The 20,398-nt window shown below is 51.8% G+C and overlaps 1 protein-coding gene across 5 annotated transcripts in view; it reads left to right on the top strand.

Annotated features, from left to right (window-relative positions):
• MEIS3 (Meis homeobox 3) overlaps positions 1 to 14,902 on the top strand; it is a 17,124-nt gene extending 2,222 nt beyond the window's left edge. For 2 of the 5 annotated variants that reach the window (XM_010852665.1, XM_010852662.1), the window contains 11 exons: positions 37 to 196; positions 300 to 350; positions 1,573 to 1,623; positions 1,854 to 1,952; positions 4,782 to 4,893; positions 5,081 to 5,229; positions 6,163 to 6,239; positions 6,469 to 6,527; positions 6,625 to 6,708; positions 7,278 to 7,347; positions 8,440 to 8,885. In XM_010852665.1, the coding sequence (XP_010850967.1) occupies positions 37 to 196; positions 300 to 350; positions 1,573 to 1,623; positions 1,854 to 1,952; positions 4,782 to 4,893; positions 5,081 to 5,229; positions 6,163 to 6,239; positions 6,469 to 6,527; positions 6,625 to 6,708; positions 7,278 to 7,327 (892 nt within the window). In that variant the 3' untranslated portion in view covers positions 7,328 to 7,347; positions 8,440 to 8,885. Of the gene's footprint in view, positions 1 to 36; positions 197 to 299; positions 351 to 1,572; positions 1,624 to 1,802; positions 1,953 to 4,781; positions 4,894 to 5,080; positions 5,230 to 6,162; positions 6,240 to 6,468; positions 6,528 to 6,624; positions 6,709 to 7,277; positions 7,348 to 8,439; positions 8,886 to 13,810 lie in introns of those variants that run through there. The other 3 variants (XM_010852663.1, XM_010852660.1, XM_010852661.1) reach the window with 2 other exon arrangements.
• Positions 14,903 to 20,398: the final 5,496 nt, after the last annotated feature.

The following is a 20,398-nucleotide window of genomic DNA, read 5'->3' as shown; positions in this document are numbered from 1 at the left end:
CCCCTCATGAACCCTCTCTCTTCCTGCTTCCCCCAGCCACCCGCTCTTCCCGCTGCTAGCCCTGGTCTTTGAGAAATGTGAATTGGCCACATGTTCTCCCCGTGATGGGGCTGGGACTGGGCTGGGCACACCCCCGGGCGGTGACGTCTGCTCCTCCGATTCCTTCAATGAAGACATTGCAGCCTTTGCCAAGCAGGTGGGCACCCACCATCCGCGGTGTCCCAGGAGAGCCAGTGAAGTGGCGGGGGGCATGGGCAGGAGATAGGATGTGCCCTCCTCTGCCTCTCTCTTTCTCTCAGGTCCGCTCCGAAAGGCCCCTCTTCTCCTCCAACCCAGAGCTGGACAATCTGGTGAGACCTGGGCCCTCCCCAACACCCCCTCCTCCAAGGGGGTCTCCTGTTCCACCCTCCGTAGCCCTGGGGTTGATTGTGGGAGCAGAGAGGAGACCACCTGACCCACATCCTCAAATAGTGATAATTTTTGCCATTTGCAGTGCAGTGTAGTGTAGCTTAGAGTTTGTGAACAGGGATTCGATGGCCTGAGTTCAAATCCCAACTACACGTACTAGTTCTTAGATCCAGGGCAAGCAGGTCTACCTCCTTGGGCCCTTTTTCCTCATCTGTAAAGTGTAGCTAGTAATACTTTCTATTGTGTAAGGCTAATGTTAGTATGTGCCTGCTAAGTCGCTTAAGTCGTGTCTAACTCTTTGCGACCCTATGGACTGGAGTCAGTCTGCCAGGCTCCTCTCTGTCCATGGGATTCTCCAGGCAAGAATACTGGAGTGGGTAGGATTTCCTCCTCCAGGGGATCTTCCTGACCCAGAGATCAAACCCACATCTCTTACATCTCCTGCATTGGCAGGAGGGTTCTTTACTACTAGCACCACCGGGGAAGCCCCATTGTGGGTATATACTGAGTCAATGCTCAGCACAGACTGGGGACTCATTAAGTTAGCTAGTTCTATCAGTCAGCAGAACAGAGTCCACACCTAAATAAATGAAACCACTTGGCTGCAAGGGAGAGAGGAGAGGAGAGAGAAGGGAGAGAAAGAGAAGAGAGGAGAGGAGAGGCAGAGAGAGGCATAAGTACCCCAGCTTGTCCCTTCCTTTCCTGGTCCAGCTCCCACCAGGGCTTCCTATTGGCTGAACCCTTTGGCAAAGGACTCTGGGAAATGTAGTTTTCAGGTGAAGGGTGGGCCCTAGATCAGAGGCCACGCAGGCAAAGGATATGGTGTTTTTATGAGAGCTGACCTTAGCTCACCCCTCTTGCGATGAGTCCTCTTCTGTCTCTTGCGCCTCTTGCTTCTCTTTTTTATGTCTGATCTCAATCTCACACTGCCTTTTCCTTAATCCTGGGTCTCCGTCTCTGTTGCCAATTTCTCTCTGCCTCTGTCGACTGGTTTTTGCTCTCTTTGTACTCCTCTCTGTCATCCAATGCACTTTTTCTGTTTCTCTGCCTCTGTTCTTCCTCCTCCTCTTCCTTGCCTTCTTTTTTTCACCTCCTCCTCTTCCTCCTTCTCTCTGTCTCCCTCCCTTCTTCTCTCCCTCTCCCCCCTCCTCTGTCTGTTTTCAGATGATACAGGCCATTCAAGTGCTCCGCTTCCACCTATTGGAGCTGGAGAAGGTAAGTGCTTCTCACTTCCCCGCACGGCCTCCCTTGCCCCCCATCCCTCCCCTTCTTGCCCCTCCACCCCTCCTTCAGGCTCTCTCCCTACCAGAGTTGAAGCAGAAGGCCACCCCCACCCCTGTGCACCCCAGCCCTGGCCCCCGGGTGGCCCCCCCAGTACCCCGGTGCCCCCTCAGGTCCACGACCTGTGCGACAACTTCTGTCACCGCTACATCACCTGCCTCAAGGGGAAGATGCCCATCGACCTGGTCATCGAGGATCGGGACAGCAGCTGCAGAGAAGACCTCGACGACTACCCGGCCTCCTGCCCCAGCCTCCCAGACCAGGTGGGCTCGGCATGGGGCAGCAGACACTGCCCTGCCACCAAAGGCATGCCCAGAGAGCCGGGGGTGGGTCATGCACCCTATGACACAGCCTCAGGCAGGCACAGCCAGTCACAGCCTGACCATGGAACATGCACTGACTATGCCACAGCTGTACAGACTGCGGTACAGCTGGACGGAAGCACACACACACACCCCAACAGCTGCAGATACCTGCTGTGAACTGGGCTACACCCACACAGGTTCACACACAGCCACACAAACCAGTACACTCACAGCCAGGTGATAACATGCACTGCACTCTTAGACACACACAGCCCAGCGGCATAACAGGGTCATAGATCTCACAGCCTGACCGAGACACTGCTGTTCTAGAGTATGTGTGCGTGTGTGCGCATGGTGCACAGACCCCAGGCACAAAATAGCCACCCAAATGGCCCCAGCTCCTGCCATACAAACTCAGCTGCAGTCACACTTAGACCCAGAGCAACGACAGTGCCTGCACACATGCACACACACGTTACCCCAATGCCCTAATAGTCGGACTTCAGCTGGCGTGGACACACACCTTGCCAGTCAATGACCACATGGCTCCAGATCCATTCAGTCTCAGATGCTATCAGATGACAGTTTCATAGACTTGAGCACCCAGGTAACAGCCATGCAGATCCCGAGGAGGCCCACACCCACAAGGCAGTCACGCTATCGACACACTCAACAATGATACAACACGACACCCGCCCCCAGATACAGGCGCATAGCCACACCCCAACGGCATAGACTTGAGCATGTGCAGACGGAAGTCACAGGTGAGCCTCTGCCCATGAGTGTGTGTTCTAAGTCACTTCAGTTGTGTCCGACTCTTTGCGGCCCTGTGGACTGTAGCCCACCAGGCTTCTCTGTCCATGGGATTCTCCAGGCAAGAATACTGGAGTGTGTAGCCTTTCCCTTCTCCAAGGGCTCTTCTCGACCCAGGGATCAAGCCCACGTCTCTTATGTCTCCTGCATTGCAGGTGGATTCTTTACCAGCTGAGCCACAAGGGAAGCTCAACAACCCATAATACACATCTTCTCAGTGGCACATCCTGTGTGTGTGCTGATCCGTTGCCACTCCCTCGGAGGCACAGTCATATTCCATATCGTCACTCAGCCACCAACACACTCCCATGGCCATGACACCTCCCTCCACACACAGAGAATCATGGAGTCGCCTGGCAGCCCATGCAGGAGTCAGGATAACCACACACACTCCCGGCCCTTCGAACTAAAGCCACAAGCTTAGAAAACTAAACGTAGCCTTGCCCTTGTCAGATACAGCCACTTGGCCAGTTCCGAGAGTGACACAATCATGCTCAAACACCTCTACATGTCTCGGCTCCACCCAGGTGACAACCACATCACAGACCCCTCCTCTCCAGGGACGCCCTTGCCATGATGGGCAGGGACATAATCACGTTCACACTTACATGCCGCATGGCAGACTCAGGACAGCATCAGGTCCACTACCTGCTTGCCCATGCAGGAGATATAAGAGACATGGGTTCGATTCCTAGGTCGGGCATGGCAACCCACACCAGTGTTCTTGCCTGGAGAATCCCATAGACAAGACGAGCCTGGTGGACTGCAGTCCATAGGGTCACAAGTAGTCGGACATGACTGAAGCGACTTAACACGCATGTACCCACAGCATCCGAATGGATCCAGCGCCAGAAGGGGAGGGTGACAGTTTCAACAATGCTCAAAAGCCTTCAGACCTGATGATCCTACAGCCTGCACACAACCCATCCCCAAGGCCCACACACTCTCAATTCTGCACAGATGTTCTGAGCCCAGAGGAAACTTCTCTACGCTACCAAGTGTTTCAGGCTGAGCCCTGGCAGAACACAGATGATACATCCACTCTGGGTTATTTGCAGGGCTGGGGGACTGATTACAAAGCCGTGGGCAGGGTCTAGGACATTCAGCAGGGGAAGGGATCACCCTGGGGCTCAACAACCGCCTGTGGCTGTTTCCACCCCCATTTTCACCCAAGCTGCCTCCCAACAATTGAACGACAAAGTCTCGATGCTTCTTGATGTATCTATGTGGGTTGGTAAGCCTCCTGGAACACAAAGCTGGGACAGAGGTGAATTCAATGCATCGTCAAATTCCTCAGAACGTGTAGGAGTTTGGATAAAGAAAATATGGCCCTGGACTCTCTGATTTGTAATTTGGAGCCCCCCAAATCTCTGAAAACTGAATGTTGGTGGGTTTTTTTTTTCCCCATTTAAGTTTAGTGCAAACTCATTTGGCAGCAAAATCTGACCTGAACTAATGAGAGGCTATTTATAGCCTTTATTTATTCCACTTAGTTAAATATTCATCCATTTTGCTGCAGAAATGTTAATGAGTTTGATGACGAGGTTACGCCCCATACCCTGCTGTGGGTGTTAGGAAATACACGGCAATGTGCACTGGTTTTACTGCTGAAAGCTGTGAAAAGTTTTGAATTTTGCAACAGTGCTGGTTTCCAAGGATTTCAGATAAGGTTCGGGAGATCTGTACAGGCTCATCTTCACTGAACGGTTGCTATGTGCCTTTACATAAATTAACTCATTGAGTCCTTACCACACTCTGGGAGGGGGTGGGCTGGATGGTTATTGCTTTCCGTTTTTCCAGTTGAGGCACAGAGAGGTGAAGTGACTTGCCCAAGGTCAGCAAAAAGACAGCAAAGAGACAGTTAGAGAGAGAGGCTTCACACTCAGGAGTCCTAGCTGCAGAGCCCATGGTCTTAGTCGCTGTTGCATATTGCATCCCAAGCTTTGACACTGACTTCCAACTTCTATTTTCCAGAATACTGCATGGATTAGAGACCATGAAGACAGCGGGTCTGTACATTTGGGGACCCCAGGTCCATCCAGCGGGGGCCTGGCCTCCCAGAGTGGGGACAACTCCAGTGACCAAGGTGAGAAACTTGAGAAGCAGAGGGGAAAGGTGGGAGTCAGGCTGAGGATTGAAGTTAGACAGCAGGCAGGACTTCCAGAGGGGCAAGGATCACTGGGGTATGGTGTGGTGCCTCAGAGGAGGGTTCTGGGTCCCTCTGGCCCCCCAACTTCCCTGTCCACAAGCACAGCATCCCTCTCCCCACTCAGGAGATGGACTGGACACTAGCGTGGCCTCTCCCAGCTCTGGGGGAGAGGACGAGGAGCTGGACCAGGAGCGGCGGCGGAACAAGAAGAGAGGGATCTTCCCCAAGGTGGCCACCAACATCATGAGAGCCTGGTTGTTCCAGCACCTCTCGGTGAGAGTGCTGGGGCCCTGGGCATGGGGTGGGCAGAGAGAGAGATGGTGCAGGATGGTACTGCATAGAGACTGAGACCTGGAGATGGGAGGCTGAGGCAGGGGGGAAATTGAGAGAGACTCTCAAGCAGATGGGAATTGACAAGAGCAAACATCTGTGGATGCCACCTGTGTGCCGGGTGCCACTAAGGATTCCTGACTCATTCAGTCCTCCCCTCCAACCCACCCATCCATTCACCCATCTGTCAATCATCCACCATCCAGCCAAACACATCCTTCTGAGGGCAGGAATGTTATTAGCTCCATTTTGCAGATGAGGAGATCGAGGTCTCACAGCCCAAAGTGGGTTTAAATGCCGGCAGTTCAGCCTTATTCGCTGCACCCCTCTGCCTCTCAGAGAGGGATGGTAAAATAGAGACAGGAAGATAGACAAGGGGAGGCTGAAATGAGGATAGGGATGGGGAGATTTAGGGAGCACTGAATCAGCAAGAGAGACACAAGGAGAGATTGAGTCACAGAGGGGGAGAGCCAGTCAGCCAGCCAGACATAGGGAAGGATAGAGACTGAGACAGGGAGAGACATACACAAGGACCTAATGGACCCAGCAAGGGCTGGTGCTGGGCTTTGCCTCCTTTCCCCGGAGTGGTGGAGTCTCACCCCCACCCCAGCTCCACCTCCCTAATGAGAGTTGGCAGATTAGCCTCTAATTGCTGGAAGAAGTTGGTGGGGAGGAGGTGATGCAAGGGTAATTGCCCAAAGCTTGGCTCTGCCTCCCTCCGTTGGGCTCCGGGGAGCATAGAAGCTTAGACATGGTGGCTCTCCCAGCCCTGCCCCCACCTGGGCTCACCAATCCCCCTGGGGAACCTGGGCAGGCCAGGCCTTGGGGATCAAAGGGCAGCCAGGCAAGCCGGGTAACTCTCTCTGGTGGCTACAGCACCCGTACCCCTCAGAGGAGCAGAAGAAACAGCTGGCGCAGGACACGGGGCTCACCATCCTGCAAGTCAACAACTGGTGAGTGACACAGGAGGCTTGGGCGGTCCGTGGGCCTGCCCGGGGTGGGAGGCCGGGCGCTGTCCGCGGTGCTGAAGGAGGCCCCGCAGCCCCTCAGAGCCTCTCTTCTTCCGGCGGCCCCTGTTATCTGTCCTCTCCAGCCCACTCGCTCTCTGTCTCTCTGTGTTCATTTCGGCCTCTCTTCTACTCATTCTTTGCACCCTCCTCCGTTTCCATGACCCCCTCCCAGGTTCATTAACGCCCGGCGTCGCATCGTGCAACCAATGATCGATCAATCCAACCGCACAGGTACAGGGAGAAGGTGGGGAGAGAGGGCTTCATGTTTCTAGGGGAGTGCCGAAGCCTGGACCAGGCATCCTGGGGCTCAGCCTGCATCCCTCAACAGGGCAGGGTGCAGCCTTCAGCCCAGAGGGCCAGCCCATGGCTGGCTACACCGAAACTCAGTCACACGTGACCGTCAGGCCTCCAGGTAAGGCCCCGCCCCCTTAACTAAGCCACACCCAGGGCACCAGGCCCCACCCCTAAACAAGATGATGCCCCTCCTTCTTGGATTACGGTGCTGAAATGCTTCATTTGCATAAGAGGGGAGTTGGAGATGCAAACACAGGTTTCCTGCTCCGTGTTTTCCTCCCAGAGTTTGCTTCTTCCAGACTTCACCCATCCAGCGGAAAGTTCCATTTTTGCTTAAAGGACCAGCACCCTCTTAAACAGGTTTCCCTGGTGGCTCAGCAGTAAAGAATCCACCTGCCAAAGCAGGAGACACGGGTTCGATCCCTGTGTCGGGAAGATCCCCTGGAGAAGGAAATGGCAACCACTCCAGTATTCTTGCCTGGGAAATCCCACAGACAGAGAAGCTTGGCAGGCTACAGTCCACGGGGTCCCAAGAGTCAGATACGCCTTAGCAACTAAACCACCACCACCCTCTTAAATGATGACTCAGTTTGTCCTGATAGAGGATTCCCTTCAGGAAAGAAGGGGGAGGGGAGCATATGGAGGTGTCTGGGGAACACCCACTAATACCCCACTTTTGTCTTCCAGGATCAATGGGGATGAGTTTGAACTTAGAAGGAGAGTGGCATTATCTATAGAGGCTGAAGTCAGAAGAAATGTGAGTGTCCTAGGTCTAGGGACATTGGGTTGGGGGTTATGCTACTCCCAACCCTTTGTAAGACCTTCAGACTCCCGTAGTGAGCCCACCCAGAGCAGGGTGCCCAGCCTTGTGCTGGGTGGTGCTGGGGACACAGCAGTGACTATGCCACCTCAGCCCTGCCCATGTGAAACTCACAGTCCAGACAGGCCTGTCCCTAGATGGTAATGACCTACAGTAAGCAGGGCTGGAAGGAGGGAACCCAGGAACTGGAAGAGCCCGGAGGGGGCATTGGACCCAGGCTGGGAGGTTCAGGGAGGACTTCCTGGAGGAGGGGACTTTGGAGCTGAGACCAGGAGAATAAGAGGAGTGATACAAGAAAGGAAGGAACAGTATATGCAAAGGCTATGAGACAGTCCTTTGGGCCACACCCCTCTTCCCCCACAACCCCACATAACAAAGGACTGGGCTGGCCTGAGGTTGGTAAGTCAATGAGTAAATAATGAACTCAGGACCCATAGAAAGGCTGGGAGATGAGAGTGGAGACCCACTAGGGCTGACATATGGAGGACTCTGGAAGCTTGAGCCTGAGAGGAGAGATGGACAGGTCTGTTCAGGGCCTGGCGGGCCCATGGGCATCACAGCTCTGCCCTGACCAACCATGGACAGGCGGGCCCTAGTCCCAGGGGACCTCTGGGACAGCAGTGATGGAGGGAGCATCTCCCCCTGCTGCCCCAGGAAGCTGCCTTTTCTCCTCCGACTTCTCTCTCCACTCTTCTCTCTCCCCCTAACCCTTGCCTTTTCCTTTCTCTTTCTGTTTCTCTCACTCTTTCTCTTTCCACATCTCCATCTCTGATTATCTTTATGTCTCTTCTCTGTCCTGCTCTGTCCGTCCCTCTCGCCTGTCTCTATCACTTTCTTTATCTTGACTGCCTCCCTGTCTTTTTATTTCTTTCTCTCTGTCTCTCTCCCTCTTCCATGTCTGACCCAATTCTCTGCCTCTGTCTCTCTCTCTGTGTCCCTCTCCCTCTAGGGTTGATGGCACAGAAGGCCTGATCAAGGTCCAGATCCCTCCCTGCCTCCTGACTAGGCTTCTCCTTCTCCTCCTCACAGACCCCACCCTCTGGACTGTGACCGCTTCAGGCTCTTACCTGCTTCTGGTTACCACCTGGCCCACCTCCTACGGCTCCCCCCCAACTCAACGCCTACCTCCCTGGGACCCTGCTGTGACATGAGGGGCCTGAGCGCCCACTCGAGGGTCTCTCACGGACAAAGACAAGGCCTCCCGGTCCTGCACCCCACTGTGCCGTCATCTCTGCCCAAAACCCAAGCTGAGATCTCAGGCCTGGGTCTGCAGAAGATACTGGCTGGGGACCCCCAGGACAGAGAAGGGATTGGGGGTGGGCTGGGGCCATCAGGGAAGGAAGGTCACCTGGATTTGACATTTGGGGAGGTTCCCTTCATCCTCCCAGCCCGCCACCCTCTTTCCCCTCTCCCGCTACCTCCCTCTTCTGTTGTCTTCTCTCTTTTTTTTTTAATGATAAAGTCTTAAAAAGCCACCAATCTGAGTTCGTGGGTCTCTTCCAGGATTCAAATTCTCATAGTGTGAAGCTCATGAGCTACTAATTATAACAATAATCCATAGTCTGTCCCCTGCTCTCTCCCCAGGCCCTCCGCGTGTATCAGTCAGCTCTCACCATATAACAGACCCCACCAAAGCTTCATGATTCAAAAGGCCAATTAATTTTTAGCTCATTTTTCTATGGGTTAGTGTACTAGGCTCCGCTGGCAGTTCTGGTGGCTTCAACAGGGCCCTCTTGTGTATCTGTGCCCAGTCACGGGTCAGCAAGGAGGCTCTGCTGGTGGGCAGTGGGGACAACAGGGGTGACTGGGCTGCATGGTGACATAGACCAGCAGGCTCTTTGGTTTGTTCAGTTAGAATACAGGCTTGGTTGGACCCTAAGAGAGAACAGAGGGGCCCGTGGTCTCTTGAGGCCCTGGCTCAGATCTGGTCCATCTTTATCTCACTATCTTCTCTTGACCCCCAGAAATGTGAAGAGCCAGCCCAGATTCAAAGGAAGAAAAATACAGTCAACCCCTTACAGGGGGTGTGTGGGGAGCTGCAAACTCAAATAGAGATGTGGATAGAGGGAGGGATGAAGGACTATTGCATCCACCTCCCACATGGTGGCTCACAGATGACTTTCTCCATCTGCCCCTTGGGAGATGAACAGCCTGGGAGGTGAAGAGCCTTGCCCATTGAGAGCAGTGCTGACCAATGTGGGTTCAGATCCTGCCTTTGCAACATAATGGTTGTGGTGCATAGAGCAGGTGGCATCACCTTGCTGGGTCTCAGTGTCCACACCCAGAGTGGGAGTGCAGTTATCTGCCTGATAGGATGGCTGTGCTGGTTCATGGAGGTTTCCCGAGGGAAGTGCTCAGAAGGGCACCTGGCAGGTGGTCTATGCTCACCAAAGGCAGAGGCTGTTATTTGTCACTGAAGAGACTCAGTCTGCTGACCGGCAGACTGAGCCAGCTGGTGCTCTCGGCTTATCAGAGCTGCCTCCCCAGAGAAGACAGACGAGGCGGGCGCCACACTAGCTCTGTTCCTCGCACTCTGTTTTGCTCTGTCTCCATCTTTTTCACTTTCTGTCTCCCCACCCCAAGCCCCTGCTCTGAGCCCTCTGCCTCCTTTCTTTCTGTGTTTCAATGACCTGTCTCCCTAGGAGGAGGGGCATCTGCCTGCTCACCCACCCCCTTGGGGGTCGAGTACATTCGGAAACATGCAGAGAGATGTGGAAACACACACACATGTGTGCTGGGGAGCTCAAGGAACAGCCACAGATCAGCCACCTACATATGGGTTTTTACACGCACACTCACACCACAAAGCTCCCACTCACACACACGCAAGTTCGTTCACACTTGTGCTCACACACACCAGTGTTCGCACTCTCCCAGACTCCCAGCATGTCACACCCGTGTGCAGCATGCCCACAGGACTGGGGCAGAGGCTGACACACACACAGTCAAGCAGGGGGCTTCGCTGGTGACCCAGGCAAAGTTCCAGAAGCAGACTTGCCCAGAACTCTCCTTGGAAACAGCCAGACAGCAGGGAGGTCACGAATCCAGACTCCAGCCCACCATTTCTGGGTTCAAATCCCCACTCTGATACTTACCAGCCATGCAACACACACTCGGACATCTCAGACAGGCTTGGAGACATGTCGAGACCCTCACAGCCTCCTTCAAGCGCCACCTCCCCACCCCCACCCCCACCCACACACACACACATCTCCTAAGAAGCTACACTGTGCAAACAGGAAACTGAGGCTTGGGGCCCCGGGTCTTCTCTGTCCAAGGCTGCGTTAGGCCTGAGATGACTGGTGTGAAGGGGCCTGGCAGAGTTCCTGGGCCTGGTTTCATGACCCAGGAGACCCAAATCCTAAGACTGTAAAAGGAGACTTTGTTCATTCATTCATTCATTCGCTCAGCAGATGTCTTCTGCCCACTCGCTGCCCAGCTCCAGGGAGAGCCACTCGGCCCCGGATGAGGTGGTCATGGGTCAAACGTGCCCCATCCAAACGTGCTTCAGTCATGTCCAACTCTTGCAATGCTATAGACTGTAGCCCTCCAGGCTCCCTGTCCGTGGGCTTCTCCAGGCAAGAATACTGGAGTGGGTTGCCATGCGCTGCTCCAGGGGATCTTCCTGACCCAGGGATCAAACCTGCATCTCTTATACCTCCTGCATTGGCAGGCGGGGTCTTCCACTAGCGCCACCTGGGAGCCCACTTCATCTGAACATCAGTTGCTATTGATTCTGGGGTCAGATGGTCCTGCATTTGTTGCCAGGACACCAGTGTGGATTCTAAGATGCTTAGGTCTGGACCTTGTTTGTGGTAAATGACCAACTCCGTCCCCCTTCGGGGCATCTGTCCTGGCTCTTCCCTGTGCCTGGGACACCCTCCTGGCTCACAGGTCACCTCTGTGAAGACACAGGAACAGCCAAAGCAAAGGATCCCCTTCCATTCACCACTCTCTCTCACCAGCTCCTTCCCTGACCACTGTCAGCCCCTCCCTGGAACTCTCTCCATCACCTATTTGCCCATCTCCTTGGGGGCTTCCCTGGTGGCTCAGATGGTAAAGAATCTGCTTGAAATGCAGGAGACCTGGGTTCAATCCCTGGGTCAGGAAGACCCCCTGGAGAAGGGAATGGCAACCCACCCCAGTATTCTTGCCTGGAGAATCCCATGGACAGAAGAACCTGGCCAGCTACAATCTATGGGGTCATAAAGAGTCATTGACGACTGTGTAACTAACACTTATTGGCTGGAATCTCAGCCCTTCCGGAAGGCAGGAACTTGTTTTTCTCCGTCACTGCAGTGACCTGGAGCATCAGACAGCACCTTACACCCAGCAGGTGCCTGGGAAACAGGTGGAGAGCAGAGAAAGCAATTCTGTAGTTCTGAGACTCAGTTGCTTTGCCTCATCATTCATTCCTCCGGGCCGCAGGCATATCCTGGGCACTCACCCTCTGCTCATCAGTGAACAAGGCAGAGACCCTGCCCTGGGGCGGAGGTCCACATCCTAGTGGGGAAGACCCATGATGAACACATCATTTAGTCTGTTAGAAGCTGAGGGTGTCTTAAGAAGCAGAGCAGGGTAGGGATGTGGAGTGCCAACGCTTCTTTCATTCATTTATTTACCTGGAACTGCTTGCAATGTAGGAGATGCAGGTTTGATCCCTGGGTTGGGAAGATCCCTTGGAGAAGGAAATGGCAACCCACTCCAGTATTCTTGCCTGGGAAATCCCATGGACAGAGAAGCCTGGAGGGCTACAGTCCATGCGGTCACAAAGAATTGGACATGTCAGTTCAGTTCAGTTCAGTCGCTCAGTCGTGTCTGACTCTTTGCGACCCCATGAATCGCAGCACGCCAGGCCTCCCTGTCCATCACCAACTCCTGGAGTTCACTCAGACTCATGTCCATTGAGTCAGTGATGCCATCCAGCCATCTCATCCTCTGTCATCCCCTCTCCTCTTGCCCCCAATCCCTTCCAGCATCAGGCCAAAGTACTGGAGTTTCAGCTTTAGCATCATTCCTTCCAAAGAACATGACTGAGCGACTAAAACAACCAAAGACTGTTCTAGGAGCTTTATATCTACCAACTCAGTAAACTCTTACACTAAACCCCAGGAGGAGGTGTGATCACTGACCCCATTTCCCAGATGAAGAAACTGAGGCCCAGAGAGGTGAAATCGTTCACCCGGAGTCACAGAGCTGGAGAGTGGAAGTTGCCATTCTAACCAGCATAGTCTGGCAGCTCAGAAGCCTGTGCATTAACCACTTGCTTCACTGCCTCTTGTTAAAAAAAAATAATACTAATTCTAAGAATCCATGATTTTTAAAGGGCCTACCACAAACTGCTTTCTGAGTCAGATATTGTTCCAGTGACTGTGATTAGAGTTTGTCTCTCCCCAAACTTTCGGGGACTGAAATGGGATGGATGTGAGCTAGACAGCAAGAAGGACTTCCAATGGCTTCCCTGGTGGTTCAGATGGTAAAGACTCTGCCTGCAATGCAGGAGACTTGGGTTTGATCCCTGGGTCGGGAAGATTCCCTGGAGAAGGAAATGGCTACACACTCTAGTAGTATTGGCTGAAGAATCCCATGAACAGAGGAGCCTGGCCCATAGGATCGCCAAGAGTCTGGGAAGTCGTGTCTGAACACACGCACGCGCGCACACACACACACACACACACACACACACACACACACACACGGGAGGATTAGAGGGAGGGGACAGGGCTGGGCCAAGCTGACAGCAACTCCGAGGGGAAGCTCTCACACTGTTGTGACCTGGCCTGGCTGGCGAGGGGGCAGCTTGGGGGTTGGCAAGTGGGGGAGGGGACGCTCCTCTCTCCCCCTCCCCCACCTTTTCCAGCGCCGACTGGAAATACCTTTCATTTAATCCTCTCTAATTAAACCAATTGAATGTGCCATGGGGGAGAAGAGAAATTGGACGGAAGGTTAATTGTAACTAAAAATACCTCCCCCACTGCCTGGGGTGAGGAACCAGCTGAACTGCTTTCTGGGGCAGGCTGTGCAGTGGGTGAGTGTTGCTGAGTGGGCGGGCCCAGGGAGGTGGGGACTCTAACGGGTCTACGGCGTGGCCTGCATGCCGGGTGGTAGTAGGTCCGGGTGGTGGTGTGTGTGTGTGTGTGTGTGCGTGGCTGCTGGTATAGTGGCTGCCACCAGGACTGCGTCCGCCGCCGAGCCTGTTCCTGAAAGGGATGTATGTCATTGACGAAGGGCTGCGTGATGGCTGTGGCTGTCACGCTGTCCCTCGATATAGGTCGTATGCCTCCGTGTAAGCGTGTGTCCATAACTACGAGCCTCTGGGTGGACTGTGGGGCACGGTGGGTCTTTGTAACTGGGGACCACCTTGCGTGTGTCCATAGCCTTGGCTGTGTCCCCACCGCAGCTCTTCTCTGCAGACCAGACCTCATGGTGGCCGCCCCTGAACTGGGCAACTTAAATGCAGTGGGGAATCATCGGATCCGGGAGGCTGGGACCAAGACGTGGCACCGAGCAGCCGAAGGCCAGGTGGGCGTGACCACCGCGTGTGGGCGTGGCCACCACGAGGGACAGCCCCGCAAACAGCGATCAGAAGAGGCCCTGGTAGTTGATTTTGACACTCTTAAGGGGAAAATAGATACCCTGTCCACTAAGTTCTTACTTGGTCTGTATGCGTGGAAGAGTTCTGGGTCTAGTGAAACAAAGTCAAACCTGAATCCTAAAACCGGATAATCACAGCTCCTCTATCAATCCCCAGGTCACAGATACAGGACTCCTTGAATGAGGAGAGACCAGGACCCCTCAAGGAAGGACCCCAGTACTCTGACCCAAATTCATACTGTTAATCTTTTTACCAGTTTTCCCGAAAGGGACTTACAGCCTTTGACCAGGGTCACTGTGCATTGGGGGAAAAGAAATAATCAGACCTTCAGGGACTTCCAGACACTGGTGTCTGAGCTAACGCTGATTTCTGAAGACCTCAAATGTCACCGTGGCCATCAGTCAGAGGGGCCTCGTGGATTTCAGGTGATCAGTTTTTATTCTGCTCAGATGTGTCTCACCATGGCCCAGGGCATCCCCGAACCCATCGTGTGATAACTTGCCCGATTCTGGAATGCACAATTGAGATACACATTCTCAACAGCTGGCAGAATGCCCACCTTGGTGTCTGACTGGGATGGTGGACGAGGCCACGGGGCTACCTGGTATGGTCCATAGCTGTGTCTGGGGATGTGTCTGGGTGGGATCCTGTGGCCAAGCGAGTCTTTATAACTGGGGACCTCCTTGTACACAGCAATCTCTCTCTGTGTGGCTTTGTAGCCTCTTGTGAGTTTCGTGTCCACAGCAGTGTGGGGTCGTCCTGCGCGAACGCACTAGAATGTAGGACCAGGCAATGAGCCCGGGCTTCCTCCAGAGGGCGCTGGGGAGCCAGAAAGATAGCAGCCTTGTGCCTGCTAAGTCGCTTCAATCGTGTCCGACTCTTTGCGACCCTACGAACTGTGGCCCACCAGGCTCCTCTGTCCATGGGATTCTCCAGGCAAGAATACCAGAGTGGATTGCCATGCCCTTTTCCAGGGGATCTCTCCGACCCAGGGCTCGAACCCACGTTTCTTATGTCTCCTGCATTGGCAGGCGGGTTCTTTACCACTAGCGCCACCTGGGTGGCTTTAATGAGATATAATTCACATGCTATAAAATTCACCGATTGAAAGTGTATAGTTCAGTGCCTTTGGTGTCTTCACAGAGTTGTGCTTCCCTCACCACAGTCGATTCTAGAACATTTTCATCACTCCCTAAATAAACTCTCAACCACTTAGCACTCACGTTTGATTCCCCATCCCAACGCCCAGTCCCAGTCAACCACCGATCCCTTCTCTGACTCTATGGATTTGCCTGTTCTGGACATTTCTTACTAAGCAAAATATAATAAATGTGAATCTTTTGATTATACATGAAATTATACTACATGAAGTCTTTTGAGTCTCCCTTCTTTCACTCAGCATAGTATTTTCAAGGTTCCTCTGGCTCATGGCTGATAATATGCCATTGTCTTGGAAGAATGTAGAGCAGACAAAGGACAGAATTGGGTTTGCGCTTTGCCCCTCAGGCTGCCATGTGGAAAGTGGACTGGGGGGTGTTATGAGTGGAATTCTGTCCCCCAAAGAGATACACTGAAATCCTCACCTGTGAACGTGACCTCATTTAGAAAGAGAGTCTTAGCAGATGATCAAGTCCAGATGAGGTCATGGGGAGTGGGCCTTAATCCAACATGACTGTTAATATGTTCCTTATAAAAATGTTGCTTATTAAAAGGGAACATTTGGACATGGACAGACACTCCAGAAGGAAAAGACAGTCACGTGAAGACGGAGGACTGCAGTGGTGTAGATACAAGCCAAGGAATGCCAAAGATTGCCAGCAAATCAGCAGAAGCTGGGCAAGACAAGGAATGCTTCTCCTGTGGGTTTCGGGGGTGATAGGCCAGGGCAGGGACGTGGGGAAAGAATCTGGGGAAATAGGGCCAATCTTTTTTTTGTGATGCACAGCCTTCTCTAATTGCAGCATGTGCGATCTAGCTCCCCAATCAGGGATTGAGCCCAGGTCCCCTGTGTTGGGTGTGGAGTGTTTACTACTGTACCACCAGGGAAGTCCCAGGGCCAGACTTTTAAGAAGTGAGAGCACCACCCAATTTCTACATGGCACCTGAAGATAAAGTGCTGAACCCTTGGCTTGTGGCAGGCAGGGAAATGGCAGAACACACTTGATCCTAGAGAAGATGTTTGCTTTGGCATTGGGGGTGGGAAAAGGAGGTTGCTGCTACCGCTGCTGCCAAGTCGCTTCAGTCCTGTCCGACTCTGTGCGACCCCATAGACAGCAGCCCACCAGGCTCCCCCGTCCCTGGGATTCTCCAGGCAAGAACACTGGAGTGGGTTGCCATTTCCTTCTCCAATGCGTGAAAGTGAAAAGTGAAAATGAAGTCACTCAGTCATATCCAACTTTTAGCAACCCCATGGACTGCAGCCTACCAGGCTCCTCCTCCATGGATTTTCCAGGCAAGAGTACTGGAGTGGGGTGCCATTGCCTTCTCCGAAAAGGAGGTTAGTCCTGGGAAAAAAGGAGTGAGCCATTGGCTGCTGATTATTATTAAGATGAGGACGACCTAGATGAAGACCAAAGACTAACCACTGAGGTCACCACTGACCTTGGCCAAAGCAGTTGTGAGTGTGTGTGTGTGTGTGTGTGTGTGTGTGTGTGTGTGTAGGGGGGACCCTGGGAGAAGAGGACATGTTGCGAGTCTTCTATGTGAGCCCAAGGGTTTTACTGGGTGTCATCGTGTGTCCTCTTCATTTAATTCTTCTCTGTAGCTAATCATGAGTATTTCTCCAGGTCATTCTAAATTCTTTCTAAATTAAATTTGCTGGAAGCTGTGAAATATCGCTTTGTTTGGTGTGCCATTCTAATGATTGTTAAAAAGCCTATTTCCTATTCCACTTCTGGGCTGTTTCTGGTCTCTTTTTCTTCCAATAGCATAATAGCAAACATCTTTGCATATTCTTTTTTTGCAGAAATTCTTTTTTTTTAAGTTTTCTCCATTATATAAAATTTAGAAAAGCTGGAAAAAGTGATAAGAAGGGGAAAAAAGTCCTCTGGAATGCCACACCCAAGAGGCTTTGAGCATGAGGTCAGTTCGATGAGTCCCATCGTGAATGGAGGCAGAGCCTATATGCTTTCTGCACAAAGCATCCAAACACAGACACACTCCAGTTACTACAGGTGCGTCTGACCCCTGGGTTAGTGGACACAGAGGCCTCCCTCCCCCGCGACCATGACCATGATTCCCTCTGTCCTATACAGCGCTCTGATGGACCTGCCTTGCACTTGCCTCTTTCTTATGCTTTTCCCCAAACTCCTGGCCATTTCCTTAGGGTACATTCCCAAGAGTACAAGCACTGGGTCAAAAGTTAAGAGCATTTGTCAGAAGTCTTGAGCACCGATTGCAGAATGTCCTCTCCTTTGAACCATCTGTGCCCAAGCATGCATGCTAAGTCGTTTCAGTCATGTCCAAATCTTTGTGACCCCATGGACTGTAGCCCACCAGGCTCCTCTGTCCATGGGATTCTCCAGGCGAGAACACCGGAGTGGGTGGCCATGCCCTCCTCCAGAGATCTTCCCAACCCAGGGATCAAATCAGTGTCTCTTACGTCTCCTGCATTGGCAGGTGGGTTCTTCACCACTAGGGACACCTGGGAAGCTCTTTGAACCATCTGTATTTCTCTCCAATTTCCAGGTGAAGTTGCATGCACTTTGGTGTGATTGCAAACACCCAAATAATGCTTACTATGTGCCAGGCCCTGTTCTAAGCATTTTATATAACATATATGGATTCACATAATCTTTTCAGATGCACTTAATCTTTGAAACAATCCAGCAAGAAAGATATTTTCATTACCCTCCATTATGCAGATGGAACAGCTGATGCCCAGAGAGGTTGGGTAACCTGTCCAAGGTTGCACAGCAAGTATGTAGCAGGGCTAGGATTTGAATCTAGATCGTCTGGCTCCTGGGTCCATTTTCTTTTTTTTAATACTTATTTTTATTTCTTTACTTTGGCTAGTATTAGTGCCACCGAGTATTAGTTGTGGCACGTGGGATCTTTAGTTGTGGTATGCAAACTCATAATTGTTTGTTGCACGTGGGACCTAGTTCCCTGACCAGGGATCGAACCCAGGGCCCCTGCATTGGGAGCTCTGAGTCTTAGCCACTGGACCACCAGGTGAGTCCCCTAGTCCACGTTGAGTCCATGAGTCTACCCTGAGTGGAGACTTTGCTTTTTCTACAACCAAGGAGAGCTCCAGGGCGAAATTTACTCAGCCATCACTCAACTGATGAGAGTCTTTGTGGCTTCGAATTTTCTGTCATAATGAGGTAGATCCAGGTTTTATGGGGCCTGAGGTTCATACGATTTGGGGCGCCCTATTTTGGAAAAATATAGAACTACCAAAGCATAAGATGCAGGATCTTGAAAAAGGTCTGAACAAGGGTCCTGAGGCCTCGGATGGCACTAGCATCACAGTAAAGCCCCCTCTAGAGAAATAGCCGAAGCAAGTAGCACAGAACAGCGTCACGCAGTCTGCGCATGCGTGCAAGTGTTTGCGGGCGGAAAGCTTCCTAAGAGCCGAGTTTAGACTTCCCGTCCAGATTCCTAGAGCAGTTGCTGCTGCTGCTGCTGCTGCTAAGTCACTTCAGTCGTGTCCGACTCTGTGCGACCCCGTAGACGGCAACCTACCAGGCTCCCCTGTCCACGGGATTCTCCAGGCAAGAACACCAGAGTGGGTTGCCATTTCCTTCTCCAGCCCGGGACATAATACGTGCTCAGTAAATAGTTGTGGGATATCTTTAACAGGACACAGAAACACTAATTGTACAGGAAGATTGGACAAACTGGAGTATGTTAAGACGAATAACTTCTGCTCTTCAACAGACATCGTTAAAATAGAAAGGCAAACCACAAATAAAAAGACACTGGGAGTACAGACATTCAACACACATTTGTATCCAGACTATCTAAAGAACCTCTGCAAATGAGGGAGAAAAAAGACAACCCAACAGAAAATAGATCTAACATATAAATGGGTGCTACACAAAAGAGATGATCCAAATATCCAACATGAAAAGATGCCCCACGTCATCATTTGTCATCAGGGAACAGAGAAATGCAAATTAAAAACCACGATGTGGATCTACTGGAACACTCATACTGTGAGAGGGAAGGTAAATGGATGAACCACTTGGAACACTGTTTAGCGGTTTCTTTTAAACATAAACATAACTCACCTTCAGTGTAGCAATTACTTAAGGCAGCAATTCCGGTCATTAAGTGTTTACCCAAGGGAAATGAAAACAGGTCCACATGAAACCTTACATGTGAACATTCATAGCAACTTTATTTCATAAATAGTACCTCCCCACTGGAAATAACCCAAACATTTAGAGAATGAAGAGGCTGTGGCATATTCAGACAATGGAATACCACAAAAAGGACATGCTGTATGACTCCATTTATGTGAAATTCTAGAAAAGAGAAATCTAATAAATGGTGACAGAGAAAAGATCAGCCTGGGGCTGAGGTTGGTGTGAGACACTGACCATAAGAGGCAGGAACCATGGAACTTTCTGGAGTGTTGAAAATGTTCTGTCTTGATTGGGATGGTGGTTACACAGGTGTGTTTGCCAAAATGAACTGACATTTTATTGTATGTAAACTGGACCTCAATACATTTAAAAAGAAAACCTCTCTTTCTTGCCTCCCCACCCCTCCTCTCCCTCCCTCCCCTTTGCAGAGATGACCATTAGTTAAGTTTGCTGTGAATCTGTTACAGCTGGTGTGTAATGCTATTCAGTTACGTGAGCAAATGCAAACAAAGGGCTTCTGCGTATGCAAAGGGCTTCCCGGGTGGGTGGGTGGGTGGCTCGGGGTAAAGAATCGGCCTACCAACGTAGGAGACATAATAGATGTGGGTTCGATGCCTGGGTTGAGAAGATCCCCTGGAGGAAGAAATGGCAACCTGCTCCAGTATTCTTGTTTGGAGAATCCCGTGAATACCATAGCCTGGCCGGCCATGGGGTCGCAAACAGTTGGACACGACTACGCACGCACGCACGCACGCACACAAAATGTTTCCGTTTTTCAAAAAATGGGATCATCTGACACACGGTTCTGTAACTGGCTCGCTTTCACTTAGTATAACTTAGAGATATTTTTTGTGTCAGTACAAAGCCTGCTTTTGTTCGGCATGTCTGCATAGTGGTCCATTACATTGGGTGGGTTTTATTAATATTTAAGCAGTTTCATATGGAGAGACATTTAAGCTGTTTCCCATCTTTTGCTCCAACAAATAAAGCTGGCATGAATATCCTTGACCATATGTCATTTCCAGACATAAGTGTATCTATAGGATAACTTCCTGGAGGTGGAATCACTAGTCCAAGGGAA

This window comes from Bison bison, unplaced genomic scaffold (assembly GCF_000754665.1).
Source record: "Bison bison bison isolate TAMUID 2011002044 unplaced genomic scaffold, Bison_UMD1.0 scf7180017864313, whole genome shotgun sequence".
NCBI classification, from domain to species: Eukaryota; Metazoa; Chordata; class Mammalia; order Artiodactyla; family Bovidae; genus Bison; species Bison bison.
This window is presented reverse-complemented; position numbering and strand designations above follow the sequence as displayed.